Here is a 16688-nt window from a genome sequence, read left to right as displayed (position 1 = left end):
GGATAACCCCTCAACCGGAGAAAGATTTGCCCCTTCCCCATATTTCTAAGATGCTGCCTGACTGGATCCGTGAGCCCCCTCAGCTAAGCCTTCCGCCTCTCTTTTTGGCTTCACGATCAGACCTTTTACCCTGTAGAGATCGGTGGGGGGTTTCCTTCCTCCGTGTTACTTCCGCGGAGACCGCCCTGTTATCCGCCCTGTCTTAGGGGTGACCCCTCTCTCCTCCCGCAGGCCTCTTCCTCTGTAGCTCTTGGAAACCAAGATGGCCACCGTAACTGGATGATATGTTGAAGTGGTGCAACTTTATCAACAAAACTTAGAACAAACCGGACAAACATGTGGTAACAGCCCTTTAAGGCTTAATTGATCTTACTTGTTATCAATTAAGGGACTTGTCTTGCTTTTTATGCGCTGCTGACCTCATTTTTCTCCATGCAAGCTTGGGAGAGGATGCATCTTCAACCTCCAGGTTAGTGGATTCTTTATTTAGGCCCACCTTTTTCAGGAAGGTCACACATTCTTCAAGGCATCTCATGGTGTACTTGAATCATTACGATCCCTATTTTATTGTGTCTTTGTGTTTTTTATGCCTTTATAAAAAACTTTATGCTTTAAGAACATTTATTGATTCCTTCCCTCTCTTTTTTGCGCCCCCATCAGTTTGTCCATCTCAGGGAGATGGTGGAACCGTTTTTCAGCACCAGGAGCCCAAAGGAGAATACCCAGCGATAGCGGATCCCCTGCTCTCTTAGTGATTTAGTTACTTTCAGGAGGCTTCTTTGTTTACAGGAAAAAGGAGACCAAAAGCGTACCAGCACAAATGGAGCAGGAAGGACCCAAAACAGAAAATAATTTTCAACTTGAAAAAGAACGCTGTGATGTTCGAAACGCGTTGGATGGGTCTTTTGTCACATTAAAGTGCCCTTTTAATTATTTTCTGTTTTGGGTCCTTCCGGCTCCGTTTGTGCTGGTGCGCTTTTGGTCTCCTTTTTCCTGTATTGCATATTTGTAGCTGCACAGCCTGCCTACCTACCACCAGGATGTGAGTATTGCTTATTTTCAGGGGAACCTGCCGATGAGACTGAGGGTGAGTGGGCTTGTACCATCTACCACCTGTCTTCAGGAGGATAGTACCCATACTATTACACATTAAGTACTATGTTATTTATTAGTACCCTGGTTTAGTGGTTTGGCTTATTTTTGTTCATTACACCTGCATTTGAGCGCTTCAGCTACTTTCTTCACGGCTTCTTTGTTTAGCATGGGTTGTTAGAGAAAGATCTTGAAAGACCAGCAATTTGACCCCTTCAAATTCCACATTTCCAGAGGCTCTTGTTATTTGACATAATGCTTCTTTTAATCGAAAGAAGTGAAATCTGATTATTATGACCCGTGGAGGATCCCCTGGCTGCGGTCTGGATTTAAGGGCCCTATGGCACCGGTCCAAGTGCAGGTCTGATTCAGGTTTGTCAGGGAACACGTGCGTCAACCATTTTTAAACAAACTCTTCAGGGTCAGTTATTTCTTCTGTTACACCTCTCAGCCGGATATTGTTTCTCCTATCCCGATTTTCGGTGTCCTCTTCCTTTTCGAACAACTCATCCAAGCTTTCTGAAATTTTTGTCAAATACATTTTTTATCTCCATGGGGTTCCTCAGGTTATTGTCTCAGATTGGGGTTCCTCAGGTTATTGTCTCAGATTGGGGTTCCTCAGGTTATTGTCTCAGATTGGGGTTCCTCAGGTTATTGTCTCAGATCGGGGTTCCTCAGGTTATTGTCTCAGATTGGGGTTCCTCAGGTTATTGTCTCAGATCGGGGTTCCTCAGGTTATTGTCTCAGATTGGGGTTCCTCAGGTTATTGTCTCAGATCGGGGTTCCTCAGGTTATTGTCTCAGATTGGGGTTCCTCAGGTTATTGTCTCAGATTGGGGTTCCTCAGGTTATTGTCTCAGATTGGGGTTCCTCAGGTTATTGTCTCAGATCGGGGTTCCTCAGGTTATTGTCTCAGATCGGGGTTCCCCATTTATTTCTAAATGTTGGCGTTGCCTGCAACTGTTTGTTTGTTCTTGGAGAGAAGTTGGTAGGAAGACCATTCCTGGGTAGATTGACTATGGTCTTGAATTTTCTTCATTTGTCTGACAGTGGACAGGTGGAGCCCGCAATCCTTAGAAATTATTTTGTAACCCTTCCTAGACTGATGAGCATTAATAACTGATTTTCTGAGGTTCTGAGATTTCTTTTGACACCCTATGGTGAAGACCAAACACAAAAGTCTCTGACCTTTATATAGGATGGAGCATTCCAAACTCAACCGTGAAGAGCTTCCTAATTATTTAATCACCTGATTCTAATTATCCCCTTTCATTTAGCTGATAAAACCAGGGTTTCACTTACTTTTTCATATACCCTGACTATTAATTACTCATTGTTTATCTAATTCATACATCATTTTGTTTCAAAAGACATAGAATTGGTTAATATAAACCCTATTGGATATGTAAGAAAATACTGGTTTTGATTCAAGAAGGTTATCATGGAAAAACTATGGCATTTCCGGAATTATCATTGGGGTTCACAAACTTTTTCTCGTCACTGTTCATAATGATACAAATAATCAGAAGGAACACACACATATATATACACACATACACACACACACACTTACGTAATTTACAGGTGCAGACACGCAGGGATCATCAGCACCATTATCCATACTAAATTTGGAGTGGGAATCTAAGGGATCTTGATGCTCCAATAAACTCTCTTCAAGGGGCAGATCATTCTGTAAACCTGTCAGTTTTTCCATCAGAAACACCCGCCATATCCGAGACTTAATCTGTTCTATAGATGGCCTGTAGCTTGCTACCAGGCAGACGCTATTTCACACCTTGTATCTGAATATATATGGGCTACAAGTTTGTTTTCATACAGTATCTACTCAGGTTTTCCACTGGCTTACACAGTAATAGTGACCATGTGTCTATGGCAAAGGTAACATTGAGAATGTGCTGTATTATGTCAAGCATAGCGCCCCATAATCTTGAGACTTCTGGGTAAGTGTAACATTTTAACATAGAGTCCTGGAGGGATCAAGGTACCTGACTGACACAGCCCTCAAACACGCGATATCATGTGATTGCTTTCAATCATCGTCACGTGACTGATGCTGCAATTTTCAAGGAAATGGTAGAGGAGTCCTCCGTTTCACTACTGGGCAGATCATGTTCTGCGCTACATGGGAACACAGGGCGCAATTTAAACAGGAAAAACAAACCTCTTTGGAACTGATGTAGTCGCTCTGTTGACATAGGACTCCCGGAGTGCCAGTGTCCATGACGTGTAGGGGCATGTAAAGGGTTAAAGGAACATTTCTTATATTTGGAAACACAATCGTCATACTGGTATTTTGTTGCCTATCCCTATGTCTGCATTCGAAAACAAGATAGTACAATACAATAAGATTCCCTCCCCATAGCAAGAGTTTTGTTATTGGTGTTTAGCGCTGTGCGTTGGTGGAGACTGAACAGCCGTGGTGTGGACCAGTGGAAATTATTGGAAAGTCTGAATACCAGCCTCCATCTTTAAAGCAGAATTACATGGACAAAGTTAGAATGTAATCAGTTCAGCTTTTTGAAGTGAAACTTCCTTAGTGGCACCTCATTCGTGATGGGGCAAAAAAGAATTGTGGAGACAGAAATGAAACGGATGTGACGTCAGTGCTGGCAGTTGAGGCCGGGCTGTGTTCTGGCTCAGCCCGACCCCAACACTGACATCACACCCGCTCCACAAATCAGATGCGGCGGCGGCGGCGATAGCCGCCGGCGCCGCTCCTAATCACCCCCCACACCCCCCCCCCGAGCCCCACCCCCCCCCCCCCCCCGGAGCCCCACACCCCCCCCCCCGGAGCCCCACACCCCCCCCCCGAGCCCCACACCCCCCACAAACCGTGACATATGCGGCGGCGATAGCCGCCGCTCCTAACGGCCGCTGCCATGCCGCGCAGCCTCTCTCCTCCCTACCTCTGCTTTCCTGCGTCCCGCTGACTGAGCGCCGCCGGGGTGTGAGGGGGGGGTGTGAGGAGAGACTCAGGCAGAGCCGCCGCGGGTCCGCAGCTCTGCCTGACTGTGAGGGGGGGGGGGGGGAGAGTCTCAGGCAGAGCCGCCGCGGGTCCGCAGCTCTGCCTGTCTGTGAGGGGGGGGGGAGGAGAGTCTCAGGCAGAGCCGCCGCGGGTCCGCAGCTCTGCCTGTCTGTAAGGGGGGGGGGAGGAGAGTCTCAGGCAGAGCCGCCGCGGGTCCGCAGCTCTGCCTGTCTGTAAGGGGGTGTGAGGGGAGGAGGAGAGTCTCAGGCAGAGCCGCCGTGGGTCCGCAGCTCTGCCTGTCTGTAAGGGGGTGTGAGGGGAGGAGGAGAGTCTCAGGCAGAGCCGCAGCTCTGCCTGTCTGTAAGGGGGTGTGAGGGGAGGAGGAGAGTCTCAGGCAGAGCCGCAGCTCTGCCTGTCTGTAAGGGGGTGTGAGGGGAGGAGGAGAGTCTCAGGCAGAGCCGCCGCGGGTCCGCAGCTCTGCCTGTCTGTAAGGGGGTGTGAGGGGAGGAGGAGAGTCTCAGGCAGAGCCGCCGCGGGTCCGCAGCTCTGCCTGTCTGTGAGGGGGGGGGGGTGAGGAGAGACTCAGGCAGAGCCGCCGCGGGTCCGCAGCTCTGTCTGTCTGTGAGGGGGGGGGGGGGGAGGAGAGACTCAGGCAGAGCCGCCGCGGGTCCGCAGCTCTGCCTGCCTTTGAGGGGGGGGGGGGAGTCAGGAGAGAGGGGGCTGGACACAGAAAGAGAGACACACATACAGTGACAGAAACACACACATACATATATATACACACACACACACTGACTGACTGACACACATACACACACACACACTGACTGATACACATGCACACACACTGACACATACAAACACACTGACTGACACACACACACACACACACACACACACACACACACACACACACTGACTGACTGACTGACTGACTGACTGACTGACTGACTGACTGACTGACACACACACACACACTGACTGACACATACACACACTGACTGTGAATAGGTTAGGGGGATGTGTGAGGTGCAGGGGGGCTGCGCATACGTCACACGGTCACACGCACGCACACGGTCACACACACACGCACACGCACATGGTCACGCACAGTCACACGCACACACACACAGTCACACGCACACACACACAGTCAGTCGCACACACACACAGTAAGTCGTGCACACAGTCAGTCGCGCACACAGTCAGTCGCGCGCACACGCACTGTCACGTGCACCGTGCACTGTCACGCGCACACGCACTGTCACGCGCACAGTCACACACAGTCACACAGTAACACGCACAGTCACACGCACAGTCACACAGTCACACGCACACACACAGTCACACGCACAGTCACACAGTCACACGCACCGTCACACGCACAGTCACACAGTCACGCACACACACACGAGGAATTCACGCTTAGTGCAAATACAAGGGATGTGTACGCATGTTCTAAGTCAAATTTATTTGCGTTTTGTCAATGAAATTGTATTTTGATTTTTAATTAAAACATCACCAATACAAATACAATTTCTGTGACAAAAGTCAAAGAAGTTTCACTTACTATGCGCGTGCACAGCACACACAGCTTTTTATTGCAGATTGATTCTTTTATGGAGGGTTCAGACCACTGTTTAAAGCTGTATGCTATGTTTAATTTCTTCTTTAAAGTATTATAAACAAAGACCTTCTGGTGTAAATGGTCTGTCACACTGCTACAAACTATTCATGCTTGGGGACTGGCATGTGATCTTTCTGAGCTAGAAAGATGCAAAGCATATGGTAGATCAGGTGTTGGACTTGGGGGAAATCAAAAATTAAACTGTCTTGGAGCTGTTAAGTCTGTGTGCTGTATATTTAATGTGTTCTTGTATATTTAATGTGTTTTTGGTGTGTCAGAGGAGGCCAGGAAAACGACGAAGCAATTGCCTGAAAAAATGTTTCTGCTAGCTGCGTCAACTTAAATGTAAAAGCCTCTTTATTTTAAAACAGATGTTACACACACAGTAAAATCGCCATCGGCTTCGGCATGTCAATTTGGAGTGCACAATTTCTACAAGCATGGAAAAGATAAAATAATGGAGAACCTGCTAAGATTCCATCATGAACTGGACTATGTTATATGCTGGTGTTTTCTGGCTACATGTTTAATGTGTGGCTGAAACCTCTTCCCGCTTCACATTACAAAGCCAGTGTAACCAGCCTCACACTGCTGAAACCCAAAAGGTCAGAATAGTTGTCTGGAGTAGGGTTACTCGCTATGCACTTCTTTAACCCAGGTTGTCCTGAAAAAGCTGTGAAAAATACAGCTGGCATAAGCATATAGGAGTCCATGTTAAAATGGACAAAAAGGTGACACTGTGTGCTCATCTACATGTCAATACCCAGAATTCCTGGCTACAGTGGAAGCATTGTATGCTAAGAGATAATGGGAATAACTAGGTATTGGTAATTATTTGATATTACATCATGTTAAGCAAGGACTGGCAGGTTTACGGGTTTTCGAATTGACCCCCAAACCCCTAGAAAGGCTCATGCTCAGATAGATTTACAAACTGGGAAAACATTTGAGTTCTCGTTTTAAAAAACTTGCCAAAAAGGGTTGGAGTTTAAAAATGTTGGAACATTTTTTTTATTAAACCCTTCTGAGCCAGAGTGGGGACTGCAAACTATTGCTCTACTTTGAATCAAGAACTAGACCCACCTCAGAATTGCAACTTGGTGCTAATCCTAGAAGCGGTCAGATTTCTGGGCTATGTATAACAGAGAAAAAAGGGAAAAATCCTAGAAAACGGCATTGTCTGCATTTGCGAGCACTGTGTCAGGTAGTGCTCCTAGCAACATAAAGGTATATTTACATTGTGAAAAAGGGACGTGTCTACAGTTTTGCCCTGCCACAGCAATTAAAAAAATACACAGTCAATTGTTACATAGTTAAAGTTCACACCTATAATTAAACCGTTTTTTGGGCTGCCACATCAGAGATGGCAGAAGCGGTTCAATATTCTCTAATACATAAGATTAGCCCCCTACAATCATAGCCACAATTAAAAGGTAACTATTGCATTTATTAGTTGAAATAAATGAGACAAGCACACACTGCTTAGGTTACAGTATATAAGAAAGAAGCTACAGTGCATAGGTGTGAACACAAAAACTGCTCCTAAGTAAACAGCCTCTTTATTTCTTAGGCCCGCTCGGCACTGAGCCCCTACAGCCGCAATTAGAGCGGCTTTAGTAGGGGCTCACCTACGCTTCCGCAAGCGCGCGGAAGCGTAGGTCTTAGGGGAATTTAAAATTCCCCCGCTTGCCGGCGCGAGAGGCCGGTCACGTGAGCGGTTCGCCCAATCAGGGCGAACCAGCTCCGTGACGTCACTGGCCTGCCCCCGGCCAGTGACGCGCCCGCCCCCTGACGGCCCGCTGACAGCGCGTGCGGTAAGCAACCGCAAGGCCAGGGAAAGCACCTGCTTTCCCTGCGCCTCAGCGTGCCTCAGCACGCCAGCAGGGAGCCTGGCTGAGGCCTTACTTACTATATTTCAACCTTGCTTTAATTTTTAGAAAACAAGATTTACCATCCTGATGGAGAATGACGCTACCGGAGAAGTGCATGCCGATTCTCAGAACTCCTTCTGGTTCATGGTATTACATTCCTACTGTAATAAAATAAAAAAAACTTGGCTCGTTTTTACTACAAATTGCTTTGGCCCGGACCTTGAAATCTGCATAAAACACACCGGCTCTTGGTAATTTGCATGCAATTAAAAAGCTGCTGGTGCAGATGGATACCGAGCGCACAATATGGCCTAGAAAAGGACAATCTTTTATGAACTAATCAATTTCAAGCATTTTGTTATGACAAATACAATGACCCAGGAACACTGTAACAGTAACTGACATGTTGCTGTCAGAAAAGTAGTAAAGAGGAGTGCGGATTCAGCAGGCAGGTTATTTATTTGGTTCTGGCCAGGTCACGGACACCTCACTGTGAGCATCTCTAGGATAGAAGAATATAAAGTCTCAAGCAAACTCTGCACTGAGCTGCTAATGCACATACAGTTGTGTGAAAAAGAAAATACACCCTCTTTGAATTCTATGGTTTTACATATCCGGACATAATAACAATCATCTGTTCCTTAGCAGGTCTAAAGCTTAGGTAAATACAACCTCAGATGAACAACAACACATGACATATTACACCGTGTCATGATTTAACAAAAATAAAGCCAAATGGAGAAGCCATGTGTGAAAAACTAAGTATATCTTATGATTCAATACAGTAGCTTGAAGAACCACCTTTAGCAGCAATAACTGGAAGTAATCGTTTTCTGTATGACTTTATCAGTCTATCACATCATTGTGGAGGAATTTTAGCCCACTCTTCTTTACAACGTTGCTTCAGTTCATTGAGGTTTGTGGGCATTTGTTTATGCACAGCTCTCTTAAGGTCAAGCCACAGCATTTGAATCGGGTTGAGGTCTGGACTTTGACTGGGCCATTGCAACACCTTGATTCTTTCCTTTTTCAGCCATTCTGTTGTAGATTTGCTGGTGTGCTTGGGATCATTGTCTTGTTGCATGACACAATTTCGGTCAAGCTTTAGCTGTCGGACAGATGGCCTCACATTTAACTCAATGACTGCAAGGTTCCCAGGTCCTGTGGCTGCAAAACAAAACTAAATCATCACCCCTCCACCACTGTGCTTGACAGTTGGTATGAGGTGTTTGTGCTGATATGCTGTGTTTGGTTTTCGCCAAACGTGGCGCTGTGTATTATGGCCAAACATCTCCACTTTCGTCTTGTCTGTCCAAAGGACATTGTTCCAGAAGTCTTGTGGTTTGTTCAAATACAACTTTGCAAACCTAAGCCATGCTGCCATGTTCTTTTTAGAGAGAAGAGGCTTTCTCCTGGCAACCCTTCCAAACAAACCATACTTGTTCAGTCTTTTTCTAATTGTACTGTCATGAACTTTAACATTTAACATGCTAACAGAGGCCTGTAAAGTCTGAGATGTAACTCTTGTTTTTTTGCAATTTCTCTGAGCATTGCACGGTCTGACCTTGGGGTGAATTTGTTGGGACGTCCATTCCTAGGAAGATTGGCAATTGTTTTGAATGTTTTTCACTTTTGAATAATCTTTCTAACTGTAGAACGATGGACTTTAAATTGTTTGGAAATGGCCTTATAACCCTTCCCAGATTGATGAGCAGCAACAAATGCTTCTCTAAGATCATTGCTGATGTCTTTTACTCCTTGGCATTGGTTAACACACAGCCCCTGAGGAAGTGACGTCAGTCACGAAACGCATTTTATCCGGTCCTGCTGTAAGTAGGGTTTTGGGTTTTAACCCCTTGATGACCTGCTGCAGCAGGCTCCTTTGTTTTATTAAATAGTTTTTATTTCAGCTTCTGTGTTTCATGTTATGTCTTTGTTGCTTGTAGTTTGTTTTTATTGTTTTGCGTTTTTTACAGTATACACTATGATTATTGTCTTTGTTTCTATCCACATGTAAATGGATCACCTGATTGGAGAACCCCCTCTCATTGGACTTTCTCTCCTTTCCCCTCCATTGGACTTTACATCCTGCGGGCGCTGGTTTGTATCTGTTCTCTCCACATACCTGAATGCTCCAGACCAGCAAACTGCTAAAACTTCGGCTTTTATAGAGATGGTCACACTTGCTGATGATCAATAAATCAAGGGCATTTGATTAGCAGCACCTGCCTGCTACTTAGCATCTTAATTCCTATGGAAGCAGTAAGGGTGTACTTAGTTTTTCACACACAGCTTCTCCATTTTGGCTTTATTTTTGTTAAATAAATCATGACATGGTATAATATGTCACGTGTTGTTGTTCATCTGAGGTTGTATTTACTTAATTTTTAGACCTGCTAAGGAACAGATGATTGTTATTATGTCCTGATATGTAAAACCATGGAAATTCAAAGGTGTACTTTCTTTTTCACACAACTGTATACCGGGATCCAATGTGGGGGATCGCACACACTCTGGTGTTAAGTGCCATTGACTGGAATGGCAATTGACGGTGGATCAGTGTGTAATACCCCACATTGATCTGAACGTAGTCAATCTGTCCCACAGAACGCTGAAACCCCCAAACAAAATAATTACATCAAATAATTACACGATAAAAACACGATATATTTTGATAGACTAAAAGCAGGGGTGCGCAAACTGGGGGGGACAACCCGGGCCCCGCTCTTCCTGAGGCCCTGCGCTCTTCCTGAGGCCCTGCGATCTTCCTGAGGCCCTGCGCTCTTACCGAGGCTCTGCGCTCTTACCGAGGCTCTGTGCTCTTACCGAGGCTCTGCGTTCTTACCGAGGCCCTGCCCTCTTACTGAGCCCCACACTTACCGAGGCCCTGCGCTCTTACCGAGGCCCTGCGTGTGAGGAATCGCCATCTTCACCTTCGAGACCCTTCCGCGACGGACAACCAGGATGCGCATTTCTTGGCCGTTACGCTTGCGCGGTCTGACTCTCCGCCCGCAGGCTGACTCTGCCCCCTGCCCCAACGCGCGCGCTCGTCCAGCCTCCCCGCTGAAGCGGGTTCTAAGCTCCGCGCCGCTCTGGTGACGGACAGGACTGGCGTGGGAGTGACGTGCGTTCCAGACGCCACCCCCTGACCTCTGTGAAACGCGGGTCGGCGCACGATCGAGCCCGCCCATTCCTGGTCAGACTGCATCATAAGGCACACGTGTGTGCACCAGCAGCCTATAGGATTCCCCTTCCTGGTTCCAGCCTGGCTTGCTATTGGAGGTTCACCCTTTATATACTTTCCTGCTGCAGACTCTCATTGCTGAGCATAGTCTAGTGTGACGCCGTGCCTTGCTGCATTCTAGTCCTGTGATCTTGCCTTGCCTGTTAACCTCTTGTTGCTTGACCCTGCTTATCTCCTTGGACACTGCATCTTTCTACTCCTGATCCGGCTACGAACGACCACTCTCCTGTCTCCAGCCCTGACCTTGGCTAAGTACCCCGACTATCCGCTACTCTCCAATCCTGAACTTGGCTACGCACCCTGACGATCCGCAACTCTCCTCTCCGGACCTGGCAAGTACCTTTAACTACAGCAGGGCCCCAGTCATGTGGCGTGTTCCGTTCAAAGGACCCGCCGCAAAGCGAAAATCGCCGGAAAGCGGATCCGGCAATTTTAGTTATGTGCGCATGTGCAGACCAGCAATGCGCCGTAATACGCATGCCCAATTTCAGCAAAACCCTCCATTCTGCGCATGCGCAACCCCGGACTGGGCCATTCTGTGCATGCACGACATCGGATCGGCCCGTTTTATGCATGCGCAACAATGGCCGGATCGCCGAGAAGCGGGGCCTTCCTGTATTCTTACATCTCCAATCCTGACCTGGCTTGCAAGACCAATCTACAACCTAGGCGCGCCTGCGTGGCTGTGGGTTGGCGCTACTCAATTTCCTACCTTAGCACCGCGGTCGCGCTTCGTTTGTGGTGAGCTACGTGTTACACTGCGCTCTTACAGAGGTCCTGCGCTGTGTCCGAGGCCCTGCGCTTACTGAGGCCCTGCTCTTACTGAGCCCCTGCTCTTACCGAGCCCCGCTCTCTTACCGAGGCCCTACGCTCTGTCCGAGGCCCTGCGCTCTGTCCGAGCCCCACTCTTTTCCGAAGCCCCGCTCTTAGGCCCGGGCCATAGAGGGGTGAGGCGATCCGAACCGCGCTGATGCTCGCCTGCTGAAATCTGTGCGATTTCATGCCCATACAGGCGAGCCAGCGGGCGCGATCGGAGCCGGGGGGAGGTGGTTTGAGGCGGGGCAGTGACGTCGCTGGGCCAATCGCCCGCGACGCACTGACGTCGACGTCACGGCGCCGACACTGCTGTGCTTTGATTGGAGGTGAAAAACAGCTTGGCACTCGGCTGAAACCTCCATCTCGTCAGCACGCCTGCGGACGCTCGCGTGAGCCCCCTCTCAAGGCATCTTCCTTACAGAGGCCCTGCGCTCTTACAGAGGCTCAGCGCTCTTACTGAGGCTCTACGCTCTTACCGAGCTCCGCTCTTACCGAGCTCCGCTCTTAGGCTAGGTCCCCAGTGCAGTCAGCGGCGCCCGCCTCCCACCATCTCCTTACCTCTTGCTAGCTGTCCCCGGTCCCTCCGCACTCCAGGCTCACTGCGTGCTGTGACGTGTCAGCCAGCAGAGGTTTTTAATCCCGTGCGATGACGCGTAACAGGTTTGTAATCCCGTGCGGCGACGCGTCACGTGATGCACCAGGAAGCCAATTAGAGAGGTGTTGGAATTCCTATTAACGGGTGGGGGGTATAGGGATGCCCCGGCTGGTGTATGCTGTAGACTAGTAAGGGAAACCAATCCCTAATTGGGTGCTCTAAAGTGACATCTGTGAAGGCTTATAAGCATACAATATTCAGTTGGTGGGTCCAGGATATATAGTATCTGTGAGCAGGAGTTTCTATCCCCAATAAGACAATAAATCCGTCATGTAATGGCAGCGCAGTTTAAACACCATAGACAATTCACTGTAGGGAGGGAAACCTCTAACCTGACCGATGTGTAGATCCCACCCGGCGGTCCCTTCTGTGGCGGGTCTCACGCTCCCAGCGGGTCTTCTCGGCAGAGAGTGTCTATACTCACATTGCTGCCCTGATGCCGGTGTGTTGCTGTGGGGAAAGAAGTTCAACTGCTCCGTCGCGTGCGTCCGTCCCGGCGGCTGAGTACAGGAGGTAGGTAAGGGGGCTCTGAGCACTGCTTGATGATATCAGGCTGGAGGCAACGTGCGGTGAAAAAGCTTTATTGTGGCATGAAAGCCCGATTAAAAAACATGAGAGACAATTCTCTGACGCGTTTCGTCTTGCGACTTTATCAAAGAAACGCGTCAGAGAATTGTCTCATGTTTTTTAATCGGGCTTTCATGCCATAATAAAGCTTTTTCACCGCACGTTGCCTCCAGCCTCATATCATCAAGCAGTGCTCAGAGTCCCCTTACCTACCACCTGGTGTATGCTGTAGGCGAGTGCTTGGTTTGCCGGGATTCCTGGCGCCCCCCCTCCGTGATCCTAGACCAGCGCTATGTGTGATCGGTGCGTCCTGTGGCTGGGAGCGCTGCTCCGTTTCCCCCCACCAGACTAGAAGCTTCTGCCGATATCTGCAGGTGTCCGATGTACACTGCTGGTAACGGGGGAGGCAGAGGGACCAGAGTGGTCTGGAAGCGCAGTGAGCCCTATGTCTCCCAGCAGTGATGACCCCGCCCCCTCCTGACCCATCTTGGCCACGCCCCTTCGCTAAAAAAAGCTCCCTTCAGACGTGCCGTGCATGCGCCGCCAGGACGCAAGGCAGGCGCGCCTGCGAGTGCAGCAGGGCCTTAGCCTTTCTGAGGCCCTGCGCTCTTCCCCACATTTAAACTGATTGCCGAGGGAGAGCACGAACCTCTGTAGCTGCCTCTTATTTTCTCTCCGGCATCGACAACGTGTCACCATGACAACCGACATCAAATAGCGACACATTGCCATGACGACAACGCGATGTCGCAGATTTGGGGAGATGCCAGAAAGCAGGTAAAAAAATGGGGAGAAGGGGGAGGGGGTGAGAAAGAGTTTCCCAGTCTCAGGACTAAGGTAGAGATATGCCTGTATAAAGCAGCGCGGCTCCCGTTACCGATTCTTACTCACTTCTGCAACCCAGGTACAATTTATGAAAATATTAATAAAAACGTTAAATATTTAAAAAAAATGACTAAAAATAAAATAAATGCAAAATACAAAGAAATAACTAAGTAGCAAATCAAAAGAAATAATCATGAAGAAAACTTAATAAAAGATTACTTAAGCCTAAATAAAAAAGTAAATGATTAAAAATACAATAAATTAGAAAAAAAAAAGGATTAAACAGAACAAAGTTACAGAAATTAAATAGAAATATTTATAAACATTGAATTCAAAAGAAATAGTGAAATCCCAAATAATTACAAATAATGGACGAGGCCCTATATGTGCGCCAGGCCCTATATATGCGCCAGGCCCTATATATGCGCGAGGCCCTATATATGCGCGAGGCCCTATATATGCGCCAGTACCGGTGAGCCAGTCCCGTTCTCTCACATTGATTCCTTTCTCTCACACCACTCTTCCTATCACAGCTTTTGAACCGCTGTCCACGCCCACATAGGTGATTGTCCAATTACTGTTACAGAGCAGCACCCCTTCTTCCTCCCATTGGTTCGTTCCGAAAGTGACTGAAAAGTCGCATCCAATCAGTGCAGTGAAGAGACGCTGCGGCCCCGCCCAGCGCTTTGGCGCGAGGTTTCTCCGCTGCCCGAGCTGTGACGTGTCTGATCCCTGGCGCCAACTGCCCCGTGCCTCAGCGGCGCCGTGTCCCGTGCATCAGCGGCGCCGTGTCCCGTGCATCAGCGGCGCCGTGCGCGTGTCCCGTGCCTCAGCGGCGCCGTGTCCCGTGCCTCAGGGCGCCGTGCGCGTGTCCCGTGCCTCAGCGGCGCCGTGTCCCGTGCATCAGTGGCGCCGTGCGCGTGTCCCGTGCATCAGTGGCGCCGTGCGCGTGTCCCGTGCATCAGTGGCGCCGTGTCCGGAGAATGAGTGGCGCTGACGCTGCAGGTAAGGAACCTGCCTGAGATCCCCACAGAGTGAGAAAGCGGAGACGGTTACCTTACCCCCCCCCCCCCCCCCCGAGTAAGGCCCGGCTGGGGCGGTTACCTTACCCCCCCCCCGAGTAAGGCCCGGCTGGGGCGGTTACCTTACCCCCCCTGAGTAAGGCCCGGCTGGGGCGGTTACCTTACCCCCCCCCCTCGAGTAAGGCCCGGCTGGGGCGGTTACCTTACCCCCCATGAGTAAGGCCCGGCTGGGGCGGTTACCTTACCCCCCCTGAGTAAGGCCCGGCTGGGGCGGTTACCTTACCCCCCCTGAGTAAGGCCCGGCTGGGGCGGTTACCTTACCCCCCCCCTGAGTAAGGCCCGGCTGGGGCGGTTACCTTACCCCCCCTGAGTAAGGCCCGGCTGGGGCGGTTACCTTACCCCCCCCCCCCCCCCCCGAGTAAGGCCCGGCTGGGGCGGTTACCTTACCCCCCCTGAGTAAGGCCCGGCTGGGGCGGTTACCTTACCCCCCCTGAGTAAGGCCCGGCTGGGGCGGTTACCTTACCCCCCCTGAGTAAGGCCCGGCTGGGGCGGTTACCTTACCCCCCCCCCTGAGTAAGGCCCGGCTGGGGCGGTTACCTTACCCCCCCCCTGAGTAAGGCCCGGCTGGGGCGGTTACCTTACCCCCCCTGAGTAAGGCCCGGCTGGGGCGGTTACCTTACCCCCCCTGAGTAAGGCCCGGCTGGGGCGGTTACCTTACCCCCCCTGAGTAAGGCCCGGCTGGGGCGGTTACCTTACCCCCCTGAGTAAGGCCCGGCTGGGGCGGTTAGCTTACCCCCCTGAGTAAGGCCCGGCTGGGGCGGTTAGCTTACCCCCCCCTGAGTAAGGCCCGGCTGAGGCGGTTACCTTACCCCCCTGAGTAAGGCCCGGCTGGGGTGGTTACCTTACCCCCCCCTGAGTAAGGCCCGGCTGGGGCGGTTACCTTACCCCCCCCCCCCCCCCCCCCGAGTAAGGCCAGGCTGAGGCGGTTACCTTACCCCCCTGAGTAAGGCCCGGCTGGTGCGGTTACCTTAACCCCCCGAGTAAGGCCCGGCTGAGGCGGTTACCTTATCCCCCCCCTGAGTAAGGCCCGGCTGGGGCGGTTACCTTATCCCCCCCCCCCCCCCGAGTAAGGCCCGGCTGGGGCGGTTACCTTACCCCCCCCCCCCCCTGAGTAAGGCCTGGCTGAGGCGGTTACCTTACCCCCCCTCCCCCCTGAGTAAGGCCCGGCTGGGGCGGTTACCTTACCCCCCCCCCCCCCTGAGTAAGGCCCGGCTGGTGCGGTTACCTTACCCCCCCCTGAGTAAGGCCTGGCTGGTGCGGTTACCTTACCCCCCCTGAGTAAGACCCGGCTGGGGCGGTTACCTTACCCCCCCCCCTCGAGTAAGGCCCGGCTGGGGCGGTTAGCTTACCCCCCTGAGTAAGGCCCGGCTGGGGCGGTTAGCTTACCCCCCTGAGTAAGGCCCGGCTGGGGCGGTTACCTTACCCCCCTGAGTAAGGCCCGGCTGGGGCGGTTAGCTTACCCCCCCTGAGTAAGGCCCGGCTGAGGCGGTTACCTTACCCCCCTGAGTAAGGCCCGGCTGAGGCGGTTACCTTACCCCCCTGAGTAAGGCCCGGCTGGGGCGGTTACCTTACCCCCCCCTGAGTAATGCCCGGCTGGGGCGGTTAGCTTACCCCCCCCTGAGTAAGGCCCGGCTGAGGCGGTTACCTTACCCCCCTGAGTAAGGCCCGGCTGAGGCGGTTACCTTACCCCCCTGAGTAAGGCCCGGCTGGGGCGGTTACCTTACCCCCCCCTGAGTAATGCCCGGCTGGGGCGGTTACCTTACCCCCTCCCCCCGAGTAAGGCCCGGCTGAGGCGGTTACCTTACCCCCCTGAGTAAGGCCCGGCTGGGGCGGTTACCTTACCCCCCCCCCCCCTGAGGAAGGCCCGGCTGAGGCGGTTACCTTACCCCCCTGAGGAAGGCCCGGCTGAGGCGGTTACCTTACC

General features: G+C 51.0%; 2 protein-coding genes across 6 annotated transcripts in view; one reads left to right on the top strand and one right to left on the bottom strand.

The window, feature by feature from the left end:
• The window catches only part of HFM1 (helicase for meiosis 1), a 188835-nt gene extending 174195 nt beyond the window's left edge, over positions 1-14640 (bottom strand). The window contains exon 1 of one of the 3 annotated variants that reach the window (XM_075615558.1): positions 14153-14640. The gene's annotated coding sequence lies outside the window, so the exon portion shown is untranslated. The remainder of the gene's footprint in view (positions 1-14152) is intronic. The other 2 variants (XM_075615549.1, XM_075615550.1) reach the window with 2 other exon arrangements.
• CDC7 (cell division cycle 7) overlaps positions 14399-16688 on the top strand; it is a 34454-nt gene continuing 32164 nt past the window's right edge. The window contains exon 1 of one of the 3 annotated variants that reach the window (XM_075615559.1): positions 14399-14687. In XM_075615559.1, the coding sequence (XP_075471674.1) occupies positions 14666-14687 (22 nt within the window). In that variant the 5' untranslated portion in view covers positions 14399-14665. The remainder of the gene's footprint in view (positions 14688-16688) is intronic. The other 2 variants (XM_075615561.1, XM_075615560.1) reach the window with 2 other exon arrangements.

Source organism: Ascaphus truei, chromosome 10 (assembly GCF_040206685.1).
Source record: "Ascaphus truei isolate aAscTru1 chromosome 10, aAscTru1.hap1, whole genome shotgun sequence".
Classification (NCBI taxonomy): domain Eukaryota; kingdom Metazoa; phylum Chordata; class Amphibia; order Anura; family Ascaphidae; genus Ascaphus; species Ascaphus truei.
Note: the sequence above shows the minus strand (reverse complement) of the source record. Positions and strands in the feature narration are given on the sequence as shown.